We start from the raw sequence: 19,804 nt of genomic DNA on the forward strand, positions 1-19,804 counted from the left end.
ATAAAGATTAAAGTTAAGAACTCCAAATTAATGAAATGCTTATCTTCCAGATCTTTCTTTGTCGCAAAATCTCTAAATTCTCATTCGTGACGTCATTCCATCGCCATATTGCAGAAACAAAACACAAAGAACAACACAAAGAAATTTAACATAAATTTCATTTCCTGGTCTTCATTTTAGCTCATCCTGATATTTAGCTGACAGTAGACATGGCAGTGAGTCCCATCGGAGGGGCTGTGAAAGCTCTCCAGTTGGAGCTGAAGAAAATTCAAGAGGAGCCAGTAGAGGGATTTCGAGTAAATCTAATCAATGATGAAAATCTATTTGAATGGGAAGTTGCTATCTTCGGACCTCCTGGTACATTATATGAAGGTGGTTATTTCAAGGTAATTTACCAGAAATACATACATTCTTTAAATTAAAGAAATTTTAATTACACAGGTAAATCCATGAGAGGCCTAGGCCTCTGGTCCTAACATAAACAAATACCAAACAGGATAAATTATGAGTCAGGTGCTACATTTTTGTACATATACAATGTACCTGATGAGCTTCTCCTTCTTCTTATGGTATCCAGTTATCTTGATTATTAACTGCAAGGGTATTGTTTTCTATAAGTGGATAGTATCTGTTTGTATACATGTCCTGTCATCATACTTTTCAGAAAGCAGATTTACAATTATTGTGGAAGTCATGTACGGTTAAATAGTATGCATAGTAGCAAACACTTTCTTTTGTAATTAAAGACATTTTTCAACCGTAAGATTACACACATGATCATGTACATTCTCATAAATTATTGTAATGATACAGGTTTTCGGTGTTCAGTTATTTACTTTCAGTGTGTAATCCTCATTTTTTTTTCTTTGATTGGTAATTAGGTCACTGAATGTTTTGTCTCAAAATCAGGGCTCACACTAGCAGGCGACTGGGGCGACAAAGTCGCTTTCCTGTTCGTCATTTCGCATTGCCTGACCGTCTAAAGCGAAATCTAGTCGCCCTGTTATTCACGATACTTGCTTTCAGTCGCTTTCAACATTGGCAATATTCAATATTCACCAAGTCGATGAAACAGCAATTTTTCATTTAAAAGTAAAGAAATTCAAAGACACAAATGATTTATTTTCTTTAGAAAAGAGTTAAAGCATTGATTTTAAAGTTGGTTGCATGTTATTTTCCTATAAAGACAATTTTTTATCACTGCCGGTACTTGTTACTCTAGAGCGTACTTCAAAACAAAAACTTTCGGCAAAATAACTTTGTTACTTCATTAGAACGTGATGAAATTTGCCTGAAGTAAGTTTGTTATCCATACATGTACATGTATATTGCATTAAAATCATCATTTTCCTTTCCAAATAGGGTGTCAAACATCATTTATTTTTGAAAATTTTCTTCGTCCGCCAATGAAATTATTGTACAACTACGGATCAGGGTCGGATTCATCAGAAACGTACCAGCTATGACCGAAATCCGGATTCTTACGATAACACTACAAACGCAAAAAAGGCACAGCTGACAGAAGAGAATTGATTCCAAGGGGAAAAATTGTGCATTCCACTTGCATTAACATACGTGTACTTTTGGTTAGATCTACTTGATTAATGTATATATTTCCATGTATATGCATTGTTTCAATTTATAAATTAAAGTTGCTCAACTCTGGGACTATTACACTAATTATTTATAATTATATTATGTCGATCCAAGCTTAACTGTGTTAAATAAAACTGTTAAATTTATATATCTTTTTGATGAGAAATACTTAATTTCATATACAGGATAACAGATCTAGAGTAGTTTTTTTATTAAATTTTAATTGATATAACAACTTTCTTTTCCTTTTTGACATGTTTGATATAAAAAAAAAGCCAGATATTTAATTGATTTTTCTGACAAGAGGACTAATATGATTGTGCAACTAGATATGATAAAATTAAACAACTTTGAATTTGAACTGTTACTTTAATTGTATACCCAGGTACAAATTGAACAATATAAAAAAAAATAAGATACATATGGCCCTTTGTATTATAGTAAAAACCACACATTATAGCGCTGTGAGCACTTCTCTTTCAAATCTTACCACTTCTCCCTCTCGGTTTCAAAAAGAGAAGTCACTTCTCCCTATGATTCTGAAGTAGTGTGAGCCCTGCAAAGTGCAACAATTTTTCATTTTGAGAAAATGTCCTGTGGTTGTTTTCTGGACCGTTAACTTAATCTAAAGAGATAGATATACTTTTGTACATTATATAAATGTTTGGAAACCAGAATTAATGTGAATAAAAGAAGGGATGGCGAGTCTTATAAATGAATCAGTTTTCAATCTTGTAACAAGTTTACATAAAAAAAGTTACCTGTTTACATTTACTTCGATTTTTGTCAAAATTGATAAAACTAGACATTCAAGAACTCCAAATTACTTGAAACTAGCTGTCAAATCTATTCCACCCTTCCTTTTGCTGCATATGAATTATACTCTGGATTCAAAGACTACATACTCTTTTAAAACTTACTATAATTAATTGCAAAATATGATGTAGCAATTGCTGTCATGAAATTATAACCTATATAAAAATAAGAAGATATGGTATGATTGCCAATGAGACAACTCTCCACCAGAGGCCAAATGACATAGAAGGCTAGCAACTATAGGTCACCATACAGCCCTCAACAATGAGCAAAACCCATACAGCATACATGTAGCAACACGTATTTGTCATTAATATGCATAAGCTTTGATGTTCTAAATTAGCCGAAACAATGTGATAATAGTAAGTTTACTTAGTTAAATGTTCTTTAATTTAATTGGATGATTGTCAGAGCAAAAAAACATGGCACACATTTTGGTAAGTCTTGTCATTTTTATGATCATAAGCGGTAATTTGATGAAAGTTCAATAATTAGGACATAGATTGATTTTGCCGTAATGTATAGAGACAAGAAAAAATAACATCTTCAAAATAATTATAGGGTCACAGTAAAAAATTATAGCTGTGCTGCGACGCTGAAATGGCCTGGGGAGATCATGTGAGACATGATGTCTCATTGCCATAGTTCATGAAGGTTTATAACTGGTCGTATACTCCTTTTGGTATATAGATAGTTACAAATTTGCTGGAAATTGTTTGATCCTGTAACATATAACATTTATGAAAATCCCCCAAAATAGGAAAATCAGAAATTCTTATTGCTGTCATGTTGTTGAAAGTCTTTCAGGACCGTATCTCCTAATCAAGTCTTGAGCATGAAGACTGTATGTACACATGTAGGGATCCAACTATTGTTAAATGCTTTTTTTTACAGGCACATATGAAGTTTCCAAATGATTATCCATACAATCCACCAAGTGTAAAGTTCATTTCCAAGATGTGGCATCCAAATGTATATGAGGTACATTCTACAAACTATTTAATGGAAATTAAAGATATTTAAACTCTTAGTATTTCATACTTAGTTTTCACAAAAAGACTATAACTATACTCCATCATGTCCATCTGACTTAAATTTTTTCTCACAACTTAATGATACTTATGGACAATATACATTTTGTATTTCATTCAGTGACATCCAACTATTTCGGTATGACATTCAAAATTACAAGAAATTGGAGACTTATAGATTATCTCATTCCATAGAAATTTTTCAGTTTTTCAGGATTCCATATAATATAATCAAATATTATCTTCAAACGCTTTGAGTAAACACCCATGGTAAAATATGAATATATTGTACATTTTTGTATGTCAGCTGATTAGCAACGTCATGATTAGTATGGGCTGTTCCGATCATACTCCCACGTTGTATGTTTTTTTTATGAATGAGCTATAAACCGACGTCAATCGGTGGAAATGACGTCACTAAACGATGACATAAGAATATAAGCATTTTACGGGAAAATGCATGGTTGTGAAACTGAAAGTCATCAAATCAAGGAAACAAAAACAAAGATGACAAAATTTGTTAAAAGCCATTTTTTTTTTTGCAAATAAGTAAGATTATCATTTAAATTCATCCAAACCTATCTAAGTACGTTATTGTAAATAATTTAAGCATGTCAATAGTTCATTTTTCTCCGTTCTTTTACTTCAATATTAATAGTGTTTAATGACGGGAATGGCAAATGTTTGCCTTCACCTAGAGCGCATCGATCCTAAAGAATTGCCGTATTTGTCCTATTAGAATAGAAATAATTCATGGGGGCTTGAATTTATACTGATTTTACCATGGGTTTGCCCTTTTTGCCGATATTTTACCTCTCGCTTTAGCATAAAGGGCCAACCTGTGGTAAAATCAGTATAAATTCAAGCTCCCATGAATTATTTTTTAATTAAAATGAAAATAAAACACTTTAATATTGTGCATTCAAACCTGAACATTTGAAAGCCATGGATGTATAAAATTAAATACACATTAATGTTAGAACTACAAGCATGAAAAGATCATGAAATATAAATTATTAATGAATAAAATATAAAATTAACCTCAAGGTCTGTAGTGTTTTCTTAAAACATTTTTTGAAGGATAGTTGGCATAACTTCAAGGGTGGAAGGGATGTCCATTCAAATTTAAGTACATGTATGGTTGTAGACAGTTTAATTTGCATTAATTATTTAAATAAAATTATGCCCTTAAGAATTAAGGCTATTGGTTTGATAAAAAAAAATGTCATCCTTTCTGTAGGTGAGTACATATATACACCTAAATCATTTTGTACCTGGTATTTAGTGAATCCAGATGATACTGTACATATTATCTGATACCAGACCCACATGTATACCTGTAAACCATATATACATTTTAAGACTGCAAAAACCATATTTATATATACATGTATAGTGTATAAAAGTCTTTAAGATTTTTGAAATGATATTGATATAAGATATTAATATATGATCACTATTTCATAAAATTGTATAGACAAATAGTTTGGTCAAACAAGTAGCCTTCTTCAGTGTCAATATTTTTTTTTCTTAAAAGGTTATACTATAATGCATGTAATATGAGTCCTTTGTGTGTTAAATGAGCTCACTCATACCGGTTACTTTCAAACATTTCAATTTAATTTTTGACTTTGCACAATTGCACTTCATAAAAAACAAAACTCTGTACTACATGTATGTACATTTTGAAGACTTGGTGCTTTAATAAGACTTTTATGATTTTTCCCTGCATTTTGTGTCGCGTCTTATATTCTACAGTCATGACAGTAGATGATCTAATGCCTATTAAATATGCTGGTTTATTGTTAGATATGGAAATAGGTTGATCAATGATGTTTATGGAGCCCAAGGCCTGTTTGTGATTCAGAAATGAGAATAGTATCTACATGTAGTTAGATGGTAGAAATTTTTTTTGTATTTATTAAAAGATAATACTTTTGTAGAATGGTGATGTATGTATATCAATCCTGCACCCTCCAATTGACGATCCACAAAGTGGTGAATTGCCTTCAGAAAGATGGAACCCTACACAAAATGTCAGGTAAGGTGACTAAAGGGTTATACATCAGGACTTATCATTAAGGAAACAAGATGTATATTCTCACCTCAGTTCTCACTTACATGGGACTTAAGAACATTTTTGTTGATTGATTGAATAGCACCTACCATAGCTGTTCATCGGACCGTGATCATTGAAACCTTTATTGAACCATTAGATGATTTTGTAAGGAACATTTTCATGCTTTGTTTATTCATTTTGCATAAATTAACATGTACAAATACAGGGAAAAAATATGAAAGCGTCCATTTTAATTTTCTTGAACATTATGAAGCAATGCTGTTTAAGCAATTAAGTTTCTATTTTCAGATCAGATTCCTTTCAAAACTCGGGCTAAGAATTCCTCAAGCCAATTAAGGATTGGGGCTGTCATGTATTAAAGCAACACAGACAGTCAGACTTCCTTATGGATAAAAGATATAAATAAAACTAAATTTTCAACTCTTTGAATCAACAAGATCAATTCTATATAAATGTACCTTCCACAAAAGTGGAAGAATAGTGTGGTTCATCATATTTGTCAAGTAACAATACACATTCTTCTCATGGATGTTCAATGTCAATTTCAATTCAAGTTCAAGTGCTTTGCTGATTGAAAAATCTACACACAGTCAAACATCAACATGATAGTTTATGTTTCCACGTGATATCAAATCTACACACAGTCAAACATCAACATGATACATTGTAGTTTATGTTTCCACATGATATCAAATCTACACACAGTCAAACATCAACATGATAGGTTATATTTGCACATGATATCAAATCTACACACAGTCAAACATCAACATGATAGTTTATATTTGCACATGATATCAAATCTGCACACAGTCAAACATCAACATGATAGTTTATATTTCCACATGATATCAAATCTACTCACAGTCAGACATCAACATGATAGTTTATATTTGCACATATCAAATCTGCACACAGTCAAACATCAACATGATAGTTTATATTTGCACATGATATCAAATCTACACACAGTCAAACATCAACATGATAGTTTATATTTCCACATGATATATATCAAATCTACTCACAGTCAGACATCAACATGATAGGTTATATTTGCACATGATATCAAATCTACACACAGTCAAACATCAACATGATAGTTTATATTTGCACATGATATCAAATCTGCACACAGTCAAACATCAACATGATAGTTTATATTTGCACATGATATCAAATCTACACACAGTCAAACATCAACATGATAGTTTATATTTCCACATGATATCAAATCTACTCACAGTCAGACATCAACATGATAGTTTATATTTCCACATGATATCAAATCTACTTCCAGTTTCAAAATGTTTCCTTCATGTCAAGTAAACAATGTTATGGCATCTAAATGATAGAAATAAATAATGAGGGACTTCTGCACAAAATTGTCATAGTTGCTGTGATCTCATGCATTAGGCGCCAATGAAATAAAATTTCATTTTTATACGACCGCAAAAATTAAAAATTTTTGGTCGTATATTGGTATGACGTTGGCGTCGTCGTCGTCAGGCGTCGTTCGAAGACACGTAGTTTTCGCACTCTAACTTTAGTTTAAGTGAATGGATCTCCATGAAATTTTACCATAAGGTTCAATACCACGAAAGGAAGGTTGGGATTGATTTTGGGGGTTATGGTACCAACAGTTAAGGAATTAGGGGCCAAAAATAAGCATTTTTGTAACTTCCAGACAATAACTTATGTGTAAGTGTATGGATCTCTCTGACATTGTACCACAAGGTTCCATATCACAAAGGGAAGGCTGTAATTGATTTTATGGGTAATTGCCTCAAAATTTTAGGAATAAGGGGCCAAAAAAGGGGCAAAAACAAGCATTTTTCTAGTTTCATGACAATAACTTGTGTGTAAGTGTTTGGATATTTCTGAAATTGTACTACAAGGTTCCATATCACAAAGGGAAAGCTGGAATTGAGTTTGGGGGTAATTGGCCGAAACGTTTAGGAATTGGGGGCCAAAAATAAGCATTTTTCTATTTTCCAGACAATAACTTGTGTTCAAGTGTATGGATCTCTCTGAAATTGTACTGCAAGGTACCATACCAAAAAGGGAAGGCTGGGATTGAGTTTGGGGGTGATGAATCATAAGGGGGTTCAAAGAATTTGGGGGGGGGGGATTTTTTTTTTCTTTTTTTCCTTTTTTTTTTCTTTTAAAATTTTCCATTTTAAGTTGGTTATTTCTGATTTATATTTAAAAGCAAATTATAATGATATGGTAGGAGATACACACCAAACAGGATGTGTAAATTATTATATAATAAGTATTGTGCAATAGCAAGAAATTTTCAATTGCACAGTATTGCACAATAGCAAGAAATCTTCAATTGCACAGTATTGCGCAATAGCAAGAAATCTTCAATTGCACAGTATTGCGCAATAGCAAGAAATATCCAATAGCACAATATTGCGCAATAGCAAGAAATTGTCAATTGTACAGTATTGCGCAATAGCAAGAAATATTCAATTGCACAGTATTGTGCAAAAGAAGATACTTCGTATAAATTGCTTATTTCTTGATCAATTTCAATGGGGTTTTATTCTTGAATTCTTGGGGTCTTTAATATGCTGAATCTAACCGTGTATTAAGTTTTTGGATTTTGGGCCCCGTTTTTAAATTGGTCCACATTGAGGTCCAAAGGGTCCAAAATTTAACTTTGTTTGATTTCATCAAAAATTGAATTATTGGGGTTCTTTGATATGCCGAATCTAACGGTGTATTTAGATTCTTAATTTTTGGTTCCGTTTTCAAATTGGTCTACATTAAGGTCCAAAGGGTCCAAAATTAAACTTAGTTTGATTTTAACAAAAATTGAATTTTTAGGGTTCTTTGATATGCTGAATCTAAACATGTATTTAGATTTTTGATTATGGGCCCAGTTTTCAAGTTGGTCCAAATCGGGGTCCAAAATTAAACTTTGTTTGATTTCAACAAAAATTGAATATATGGGGTTCTTTGATATGCTGAAATAACCATGTATTTAGATTTTTGATTTTTGGGCCCCATTATCAACTTTGTCCACATTGAGGTCAAAAGGGTCCAAAATTAAACTTTGTTTGATTTCATCAAAAATTGAATTCTTGGGGTTCTTTGATATGCTGAATCTAACCATGTATTGAGATTTGGATATTGCACCATAATAGGTGAATGTCCAATTTAAAATTTTTAAGTTCTTAGACCACATTCATTCTGTGTCAGAAACCTATGCTGTGTCAAATATTTAATCACAATCCAAATTCAGAGCTGTATCAAGCTTGAATGTTGTGTCCATTCTTTCCAAACTGTTCAGGGTTCGACCTCTGCGGTCGTATCAAGCTGCGCCCTGCGGAGCATTTTATTTTTTATGAAATAAAAATTTCATAGCATTTGTCAAAAATCCAACTATGGCATCAATTATTTTTTGCTTTCCTCTGATTTGCTGTTGTGATGTCACAAAAAAAGAGGTCATGACAGATGACATTAAATTGAAAGAATGCATATATCTGAAAAAAAAAGAGATAAAGTTGATATTTCAAATCTGCAAAAAATCAGTGGAGAAATAGATTTCACTGCCTTATTTTGTACAATACAATATTCCTCTGTCTCCATCGTTAACTGTCTTAAATGTAATAATATAGTTTTACACTCAATGCAGAGGTAGAATCCATAAAGAATATATATATATGTATGTAGCGTTACTGTTCATGAGATCAGTATCAACTTTGTCTTACAGGTCAATAATATCTCTCAATGAACATTTATTTTGACAGAACAATCCTACTTAGTATTATATCGCTTCTCAACGAGCCAAATACATTCTCTCCAGCAAATGTTGATGCTTCTGTCATGTTCAGAAAATTCAAGGATTCCAAAGGAAGAGATAAAGAGTATGAGAATATAATAAGGTAATAATAAACAAATAGGTTTTACAGTTTCAAGTATGCAGAATTAAATTGATAACCTTGTCCATAAAATATAATTAGCTATCCAGGATTTTTACTGTGTTTAAAAACAGAACAGAAGGTTAGGAAATGAGTAAAGATTAGGGATGATTTCTTTCATTTGACCTACAAAACTGGTATTATATGGTTATTCCAATATTAAAGTCCTGAGTAGTATATAGTATTGTGCAAGCTTGTGGGTGGGTGTATTTGAAATAAAATAAGGGGAATATTGAACAAAATTCTTAAAATTGTCTGATAAAATGACAAGAACATTTTTATTTTAAACCCCCTTTAATGTTGCCATTTTCCAGCAATATTACTCTCTGCAGTAGTGAGAAATATTGAACTATAACTTTGGTTATGTTCTAACCTAAAATTAGCAGTTTTATATTCGCCACCTGATCAAAAATAAAGCTTGAAAAGTTTCTTTATAAAAAAAAGAAGATCAGGTATGAATGTCAATGAAACGACTGTCAACTAAAGACCTAAAAAAAAGGATGAAATTAGTAATTGGTCACCATACAGTCAGGGGTACTACTTGTAAAAGTTATTCTTATTTACTTGAAGAAGTAAATATTAATATACTTATATAAGTATATTTGACTTTATTTGTAAGATACTTATACTTGTATAGGTACATTATTTTAATGGCTTAGTTTTGTCCCTTAGACATTCAGATTTTCTACTTATGCAAGTAAAAAAGTCATACTATCTTCTTTTCTTGAATTTCTCAGGACTTCTTTGCTTTAATAGAATTTTTAATTGTCTGTCCATTGCAGATGTCTTTACTAATCATTTAAGTGTAATTTCATGGACAAAGAAAATCTCATTTGTCTGTTATCTTCAAAACACTGCTCATTTACAAGCCTCCAAGGGGCAATTTTTGAAGGCCTTGCGCAATTACTTAAGATCTTTGCGCAATTAGTTTCTTTGTTGAATTAATGAGATGAAAAGTTGTACTCTAATAAAAAATTATGAGCTAAAAATTGTATAAGGCATGATTTTACATCCCAAATTTGAGAATTTTAGGGATTGTGAAAAAAAATTACTTATATAAGTAAATTTTTTTTAGAAAATTAAGGGGAGATTATTCAAACCTCATAAGAAAATATGAATATAAAAAATTTACTTATATAAGTATATTTTTATTTTCTTCTTCAATTAAATAAAAATAACTTGTACCCCTGACTGCCATAAGGGGTCCAGTAATACATTGTAGAACTAGTAGCTAGGAAATGCGTAAAGTTGTAAAATTTCAAAGTGAAGTTTGAATGGTATTTTTAAACTCATTGTAAAAAACTTAAGACTTGTTAAGGTTTTAACATATTTTTCAGGTATTTTCCCGAGGTGAATTGTGTAATTTTGGGACAAAAGACTCGCAATCAATTCATATATATTTAGTGATTTTATCAGGCATTTAGTGTGGTTTATTGCAGGAATGTTACAGCTTCTGGTCATTCTTATATTCTGGAACTAATCTTAATTCATTTTTTGCACTAAAGCTGTTAACAATGACCTAACTGCTAAATTCATTGCAAACAGAGTACAAAAAAAAATAAAGCCCTGTTCCTTTGTTTTGGATTTTATATTTAAAATTAATACGCCATATTATTTCAAATCCATATAAATACGCCAAAAATACCTATACACTACTGAATTTTGTGTAGATGTCTATCAATTGGGGTTAATTGAAAATGACTTAATGTAAGAATAAGGAGATGTATAGGCTGTAACAAACAAGGTCAAAGTTCATATGAAATATTCATTCATTTATCATGCACATAATGTTCATTCTTTTGTCTAAAAGGTTTATCATAAGGAAATCATATTGATGTATCATAATTCATGTAATTTCTAAACAATTAATCTTCATTGTTTGAAAAAGTAAAACCCATACTATCTTGAATGTTCTTATTCAGGAAACAAGTTCAAGACACAAAAAAAGATGCTGAACGAGACGGAGTAACAGTTCCAACAACTCTGCAGGAATATTGTGTTAGTATAAAACCTAAACCTCATGATGATGTAGACTTTTATGACGATGATGATTACGTAGGTGATGATGATGATGAGGACGATGATGATGAAGATGATTATTACGCAGAAGATGATGACGATTCTGGAAATGGAGGCGAATCTTGATAAATGAAAATTGTTTGGAATTTAAATTTGATTGGATTAAATAATTGGATTATCCTTTTTAAAAAAGGAAGGATCAAGGCAAAGCACCCTGTAATAACATTCAGGTTGGAGGAAGGCTTTTTCTTGGATGGCAGTAATTATTTACTTTGCTTTTAAAATACTACTAAAGTATTCATTAATATATTCCTATATAAAAAAAAAAAACAGATGATATTGTTTTACTCATTTAATATTTATTGAGTATGATACTGTATAAATTAATAATACTTCTCTCAAGTTTTCATTATTGTTTGATACAATGTTTCTTATTTTGGGCGGGAAGTTTAATTATGACATTTGGAAGCACCATCAAATAAAGTTACATAATAAAATAGATGATTTTCTGTACAACTTGCAGGACTGTAACATTAGTCATTTAAGTAGAACATATTTTAGCCTATTTATTTATAGTAAAGTCCCATTTAATTTTTGTTTCTGTGATAGAATTATTATCAAAGTCAAAGGAAAAATATTTCTTGGTTGACACTTTTAACATTTAGTATTTAGTAAAATAAAAGAAATAAATAAAATCTTTTTTTGTTTAGTTACCAAAATGGAGATAATGAATTTATCTGTAAATCTACCAAGTCCTTACAAATATGAAGATGTCCAATATCTCAATTTCTGTAATCTTTTTTTTTTGCTGAGGATTTTTCTGCTCCAATTGAGCTGTAGTATTCAACTGGCACAGGTAATGGAGAGTGCATATAAATCTACTAGGTCAATAATAGGTAACTGCAAACTTTTCACTCATATTCCATATCCTAACCTGCATAAATATTACTCAGAAATCATAGAAAAATATCTGTCTATATTGACTATTTCAAGGGTTAAAGACATGCTTTGAACATGTTGAAAATAGTGTTGACATTTTAAAGGTGCTTTTTTGCTATATCTGATCAATGTCAGGCTATGGTCAGGTAAACATATTTTGTTGATCAAAATCATGTTTTTCAATATTAACTGACAGTGCAAGTCAAATGAGTGATTTTGAAATGAAAGCGCTACCATGTCACAGGTACAATGTACCTTGTTATAATTGTACTTTTTGTTCGAGATATAAATGTAAAAACAGAAATATTGGTATATGAGCTTTGATCAGCTCTGTATGTGTATTTGAAATGACAAATGAAATAAATGTAGTAAAGGGATATTGTCTACACTCTTTGAAAGAAAAGTAAAGTTTTAATGATACATGAGAAAATTGATGTTTTACCAGACCAGTTCAAATGAATTGGGTTTTTTTTCAAACGAAAATAGATCAAGAATCAAACAGATTTGTTCACCTGACACACTTATATGGTGTTAAACACAATTATAATTGAGTAGACAATATCCCTAAAGGGAATATGTATATTCTTTAGTCTTCATAGATATGTTATTGACATTCCTTAAACAAGTTACTTAAGAAAATTTCCAGTTGTTCATTTTTAAAAAGCATACAAATTCTCATGAACACTGTATACTTATATAGTTTATATGTTATAGAAATATTGCATTTCTGATGAACAAATTATACACTTGATGAAACATTAAGTTTTTAAAAATATAGAAAGATTTCATTTTTCATTCATTCCTCATAAACTTCTTACAAGATAAATTAAGGCATTGATTAATTTGTATAAATTCATAATTTTTGTTAAATATTAATTGTAGAAGTTATTGAAATCAGGGTGAATGATTCAAAGCTCATGTCTGGAGTTCTGTTTGTAAAACGAGGACCCATAGTATAAAAGCTTCTTCTAGTAAATACACTATCTTTAAAAATACTGTTGAAAGTTCATTTTCTGTTGTTGAGATTTCAATCTCATTATGATGATCTTTCATCAGTTGCAAATTTTCAATGGTATTTTTAAATGCAGTGTATATCAGGAAGTATGTCAAACCTTGTAAACAAATTTGAAAATGACTGTATGACTGACACCTTTAAGGAAAATCATTATTTAGAATGAAAGTTTCTGTCAGATGTTAGCCTAGCACATATTATATAATCAGGTTGAAATATGATGAGATGGAAAAGTTTTATATTTTTCTTGTGTACCATCTCATGGTAAAATATTGTTAATTTCATTTTGTATTATATTTGTTTCTGGTGATCTTTTACTGTATTAGATGTAACATGTAAAGGTGTGTGTACATAGGTGTGAATTAATGAAATGTGGATGTTATAAATGAGTTGGATGTATGCATGTAAAAAAGTGTATGTGGTTTAATTAATTTATAGCTTATTTACTATTAGTTACTATATTTAATTGTCACTGGTGTTATTTGTTGAATTTTTTATTTGTTTGTTTATTTAATATTTTAATGTAAACCACCAATTTAAGTTCACTTTCCTAATTTACTAAGTACATGCAATAACACCTTTGATGTAGTTAAAGGAATATGATACAGAAATGGGGAAGTGATTTGCATGTTAAGACAGCTTTTCTGAAGGAAACTTTTATAACATTTCCATTTATTCTCTCAATTTGATACTTTGGGAGGAAGCAAGTTTGGGAAAAAGACAAGTAGAATTTACATTTTAACCAAAAGGCCATTATGGGGAGGTAGGTGATTCTTACCTCATGTTCTTTCAAGATTAAGTTCTGATAAAAACCAACTATGGACAAGTACACTTCTAGGTCCAGTGACCAAGATGTTAGAATGGAATACTGAATAAAATCACACATTGCTGTGATATGGGTTCTTTAGCAAATTTTACTTGGAAACAGGAACAAATTATAAAGATGAAAGGTGTTTATAACATTCCTCCAAAAGAAATTCTAGCATGCCTATGGAAAGGGTTTTATGACTTACTGTAAGGAAAAAGTTCTAACAATTTTCAAATTTTTCTAAGAATAAATAAAATTTTTTTCATCTTTTCCCCAAAAAAACCAAAACAGTTTACTATTTATATATTTTTTTTGAGCATATTACTAATATTGCCTGAAATAGAAGAAAACTGTAAAATATTCTTTGATATTTTAGTCTTAACCACACTGTTTCAGGGAAAATTTGATATAAGATAAAATTTGTATCCCATTCCTTTAAATATATGTCAAAGGAGTATTGTATTGAAATTTAATGCATTTAAAAAAATCCGTCTTCATATTTTGGGGAGCATTAAATCATAAAATGATTCCCTGCATAAGTCTCCCATTAGTATTCTCAAAAAAATGAAAAATAACAAATTCAGTTTTGAAATTTAAAGGACTAAAAAATCATAAAGTTTGAATTAAGTATGCTTGCTTCAGATTTTACCAATTTTGCACTTTTAGTGTGGGATTGGTATTAAATTTCATTCATATATTTTTGGCACCGCTTTGAATCTATGCCAAAGATCTTTTTGCTTATCAGAATGCATCAGTTGATACTCTGTGTCTGTATCCTTTCTTTCTGTTGAAAGTTTTTATATATATATTGATTTGGGATGAATGATGATGCAAAGTTGAAGTGTTTAAAAATGTCAAGTACATGTTAAAAATGGAAGTAATAAATTGTGAAATTTTTAATAATTCAGTTTTATGTTATTTATATCTTCAGTTTTTATAGGAGGAATGAAAGTCTTCTGAAATCCTATACTGCTGGCTGTTTCTAAATACAGAACTGTTTCCAGGAGTGTTACGGTGCTACTCTATCCATTTCTGTGCTTTTTTTAATAACTTCCATGCCTCATCACAGCGCCGATTTGTACACATGATTGGTTGCATTTGTAAAATAGCATCTGCATCATTTTAATGAAACAAGGACAGAGAAACAAATGTACTGTTAGGCTGGCTTAAAAACAATCACTTACATAAGTGTTCTAGATTCTAGATTCAGAAATTTGAAAGTAGAGTGACAATTTGGTCAGAATGCTACTTCAAACTTTTTATAAAAATCAGACTTTTACCACTAAAATAGACAGCTCTAATGATGTAAAAATACACCAGCATTATCATACACATGGAGCCAGTTTGCAGACGCTACTCTCTTCATTATCTGATAATTGTATTTCTCTCATTTATAGAGTGGTCAAGTTGTCTCCCGGCTTAGTTGAAGTTCTGCAAGTACAATCAGTATTCATAAAAATGGCATCATTGTTTTCTTGTTTCTAGTCTTCATCAATTTAGTTTTAATACGACCGCGAAGGTCGTATATTGGTATGACATTGGCGTCGTCGTCGGAAGACACATTGGTTTTTCGCACAATAACTTTAGTTTAAGTGAATGGATCTCTATGAAATTTTACCATAAGGTTCAATACCACAAAAGGAAGGTTGGGATTGATTTTGGAGGTTATGGTACCAACAGTTAAGGAATGAGGGGCCAAAAAGGGGGCCAACAATAAGCATTTTTGTAACTTCCAGACATAACTTCTGTGTTAATGTATGGATCTTTTGACATTGTACCACAAGGTTCCATATCACAAAGGGAAAGCTGGGATTGATTTTGGGGGTAATTGCCTCAAAATTTTAGGAATTAAGGGACTAAAAAGGGGCAAAAAACAAGCATTTTTCTAGTTTCAGGACAATAACTTGTGTGTAAGTGTATGGGAAGGCTGGGATTGAGTTTGGGGGTGATGAATCATAAGGGGGTTCAAAAAATTTGGGGGGGATTTTTTTTTCATTTTTTTTTCTTTAAAATTTTCCATTTTAAATTGGTTATTTATGATTTATATATAAAAGCAAATAATAATGATATGGTTTGAATAGGTAAATTAAAATTTTTTAAGTTCTTAGACCACATTCATTCTGTGTCAGAAACCTATGCTGTGTCAAATATTTAATCACAATCCAAATTCAGAGCTGTATCAAGCTTGAATGTTGTGTCCATACTTGCCCCAACTGTTCAGGGTTCGACCTCTGCGGTCGTATCAAGCTGCGCCCAGCGGGGCATTTTATTGTTATCTAAACCAGGTAAACGTTTGAAGTTGTATGTTATCTAACAATGGTTTAACTTTGAAGACCGCTTACCAAAGCTATGCAGCAATAAGAAAATAGAATGATCATATCTCTGACACTGAGACGTAAACAATAGAAGTATTTACACTAACTGTTCATTGAAAAAATTACTTAATTCAATTTTAAAAGAATTACATTGGAAGTAATACCTTAATATCCAGTCCATATGTAGAAAACTAATGCCCTGAATATCTTGTGATCTGGACTTTTTTTCTACTTTCTAGTTCAGTGACTATGCATTTTATGGACAGAAGCAGAATTTCACCAGTCCTAGGGACTAGTCCTGAGAGTACAAATAATAGGTTCCTGACTTGGGACAAGCACATACAGAAAATTACGAGGTTTAAAATGTTAACAAAGGCTTAAAACCCAACCCCTGACCAGGGACAATTGTTTAACAGCACACCATATGATCAAACATAACAAATCAGTTAATGAGGGATTTTGAATAACTTTCAAATATGTCAATGTAATGATCTAACTGATAACAACTATAACATAGATATAAGAAGATGTGGTATGAGTGCCAATGAGACAACTCTCCATCCAAGTCAAAATTTATAAAAGTAAACCATTATAGGTCAAAGTACGGTCTTCAACAAGGAGCCTTGGCTCACACCGAAGTTCACTAATGGTTGTTGGTTTGTGTTGCTCAAATTTTAGTTTCCATGGAAACTTAAGTGTTAATAACTAACAACATTCAAAATCTAGACTGGATATATATTTAGCACTTTTCAAAATATGTTAATAAAAAAAAACCCAAGTAACTGTGAACAACTATAACAATTCATGATTAATTGTTTGTTGGTGTTTAACCCCACTTTCAGCACACTTGACTAAAATCATGGTGGCCATTTTATGTCACCTTGACGGAGTCAAAAAACGAGACATAGGTATGCTGTTTCCGGCGTCAACAATCTATTAGTTTGTGATTAGGTCAGTTAGTGGGAAACCACTAGTGATAGGTCAATGATATTTGGTATGCAGTTGTATAAGCATTGGTTCATCTCATTTCCATTGAGGTTATTTGGTCCTGCCCCCTCAGTCATGGTCTATTGACTTTGAAACTTTTCCTTAGTTTACATGTATATATTGGTTTGCGATTAGGTCAGTTTATGGTGAACCACTAGTGGTAGGTCAATGATATTTGGTATGTAGTTGTACATCTCATTTCCATGGAGATAATTTTGCCCAGCCCTCTCAGTCATGGTCTATTGACTTTGAAACTTTTCCTTAGTTTACATGTATTAGTGTGTGATAAGGTCAGTTTATGGTGAACCACTAGTGGTAGGTCAATGTCACTCAATGATATTTGGTATGCAGTTGTATTAGCATTGGCAAATCTCATTTCCATGGAGATTGTTTGTACCTTAATAAGCTTCCATCATTGTTCATTGACTTTGAATGCACAACTTACATGTTAAGTATTGCTATTATAATTTCAACATTTGAATTTTACTATCAAAACAACAAATAGGCGAGACATATCTCTGTGTTAGTTTATTATTGAAGAAGGAAGCTCGAATACCCAACAGTATTCAGAGATTTTATATCTAGTTTAATCTGTTTTAGTGGAGATATGTGTACTTATATTATTTTTGGAAGTTAAATTATGTCCAAAGCAACAATGGACATCCTAGGCTGGGTTGGTTTGTTTTACTTTCATTGTAATTCAAGTTGTCCTTTTATGTATCTTCTTCCCCTCAGAGCTATCAGCTCTTTAATTAGTCGATGAGGCCAACATTAGCTTTTCTAATCATTTGGTGTCAGTACATGTAGTCTGACCACAAACTTTTTCAAAGAATGTGTGTTGTGAAACCACTGGTTAAATTTGAAAATACGTTTGTCTGAATCATCCTTTAGAACTTTCAATATCTATATATATGTTGTAACATTCAATCAGCGTCTTTATATGGACTATATATCTCTAGTTGATATATTGCGGACATTGCATTCCCTTTCATGATTTCCTTGATAGAGGGTTGCTGCTAACAATGAAGCTATTGAACCAGGGTTCCAAGTGGTTATGTTGAAGCCATTCCTTTTGAAAGTGTCATAGACATCATCACAAGTTATGGAATACCCGTCTCACAGAAATGTCCCAATTGTATGAACTGTTCTCTTTTCCTCAATTGTGATATAATAGAATAAGACTCATCACCCAATTCGTAATAACCATAAGCAACATGACAAGTGCCACTAGTGGAGCAGGATCTACATACCCTTCAAGAGCACCTGAGATAACCCTTTAATAGCTCTTGGTGGTGTTTGTGTTGTTTAGTTTTCTGTTTTGTGGACTTGTTTATAGTTTTGTCATCTTTCTTTTTTGCCATGGTGTTATCAGTTTCTCTTTTCAATATTTGAGTTTTGAATATACCCTGGTATCTTCTTTTTTAGAAAGGCTACTATAAAATATCTGTATGTTGGTGTTTATTTGCCATCCAGGGAATATTGATGGAAAAGAAAAAGCATAATACAGCCAGGTGAACCTAATTATGGTAGTCCAGCTCCTTGTGAGGTAATGCAACAGTATTGATTACTTTGGTACAGTAACACTACTACTGATTGTCAATCTAATAAACAGTATTGAATACTTTGGTACTGGTCGATTGTCTATCTAATATAAAGGAGAAAGTTTTTTATACGGAAAAAAGTTTCAAACGAAATCTGGTCTACCTAAGGTATTGAAATCAAATATTTAAAAAGATCCCTTCCGTTATGAGGTGCTGAAAGTTTTCTTTATTGGAAAACAATAAGGCAGCTAATTGTAAACCAGTCAGATGAAGCAGTATGGGGATCACCTGTATTAGAGTGCAGATATATATTTATAATCTACTGTATGAAATTTCCAAATCAATAAAGCTTCTGTAGAAAGTACTTAAGTTTATTTACATTGAAAGGACAAGATTGATTTTTTGATTATGTCAATTACTCTATGGGGAGGATAAACAAGGTTTATTATTTTCATCCTTCTAGAACCCCAAAATACAGAAAAATAAATGGGGAATGTGTCCATGGGACACAGATGATGCCCCCGCTTGCATATAACGTTATAAAGGGACATAACTCAAGAACTGTAAAAGTGACGCTACCCAAATTTGTACTTGATCTGAGTTTTGTGGTAATAAGCATTGTGTATACGTTTCATAACATTTAGTTGAGGCAAAATTAAGTTAGAAAACTGAAACGAAAAATTCAGCAATTTTTCCATTTGTAAAGGGACACAACTCTAGAACTGTAT

General features: G+C 31.5%; 1 protein-coding gene across 1 annotated transcript; it reads left to right on the forward strand.

The window, feature by feature from the left end:
• The first annotated feature begins 75 nt into the window (after positions 1-75).
• On the forward strand, positions 76-15,136 carry LOC127734341 (ubiquitin-conjugating enzyme E2 R2-like). The gene is made up of 5 exons (XM_052244188.1): positions 76-386; positions 3,307-3,393; positions 5,387-5,484; positions 9,285-9,419; positions 11,378-15,136. Exons 1-5 carry the CDS (start codon positions 210-212, stop codon positions 11,598-11,600), a joined length of 720 nt encoding a protein of 239 aa, XP_052100148.1. The 5' UTR covers positions 76-209; the 3' UTR covers positions 11,601-15,136.
• The last annotated feature ends 4,668 nt before the right edge of the window (positions 15,137-19,804 follow it).

Source organism: Mytilus californianus, unplaced genomic scaffold (assembly GCF_021869535.1).
Source record: "Mytilus californianus isolate M0D057914Y unplaced genomic scaffold, xbMytCali1.0.p SCAF_3, whole genome shotgun sequence".
NCBI lineage: Eukaryota > Metazoa > Mollusca > Bivalvia > Mytilida > Mytilidae > Mytilus > Mytilus californianus.

Coding starts and splice junctions, on each gene's coding strand:
- LOC127734341 (XM_052244188.1), top strand. CDS start 210: ATGGCAGTGAGTCCCATCGGAGGGGCTGTGAAAGCTCTCCAGTTGGAG. Junction 387..3,306: donor ATGAAGGTGGTTATTTCAAG/GTAATTTACCAG, acceptor TTTTTTTTACAG/GCACATATGAAGTTTCCAAA. Junction 9,420..11,377: donor GAGTATGAGAATATAATAAG/GTAATAATAAAC, acceptor GTTCTTATTCAG/GAAACAAGTTCAAGACACAA.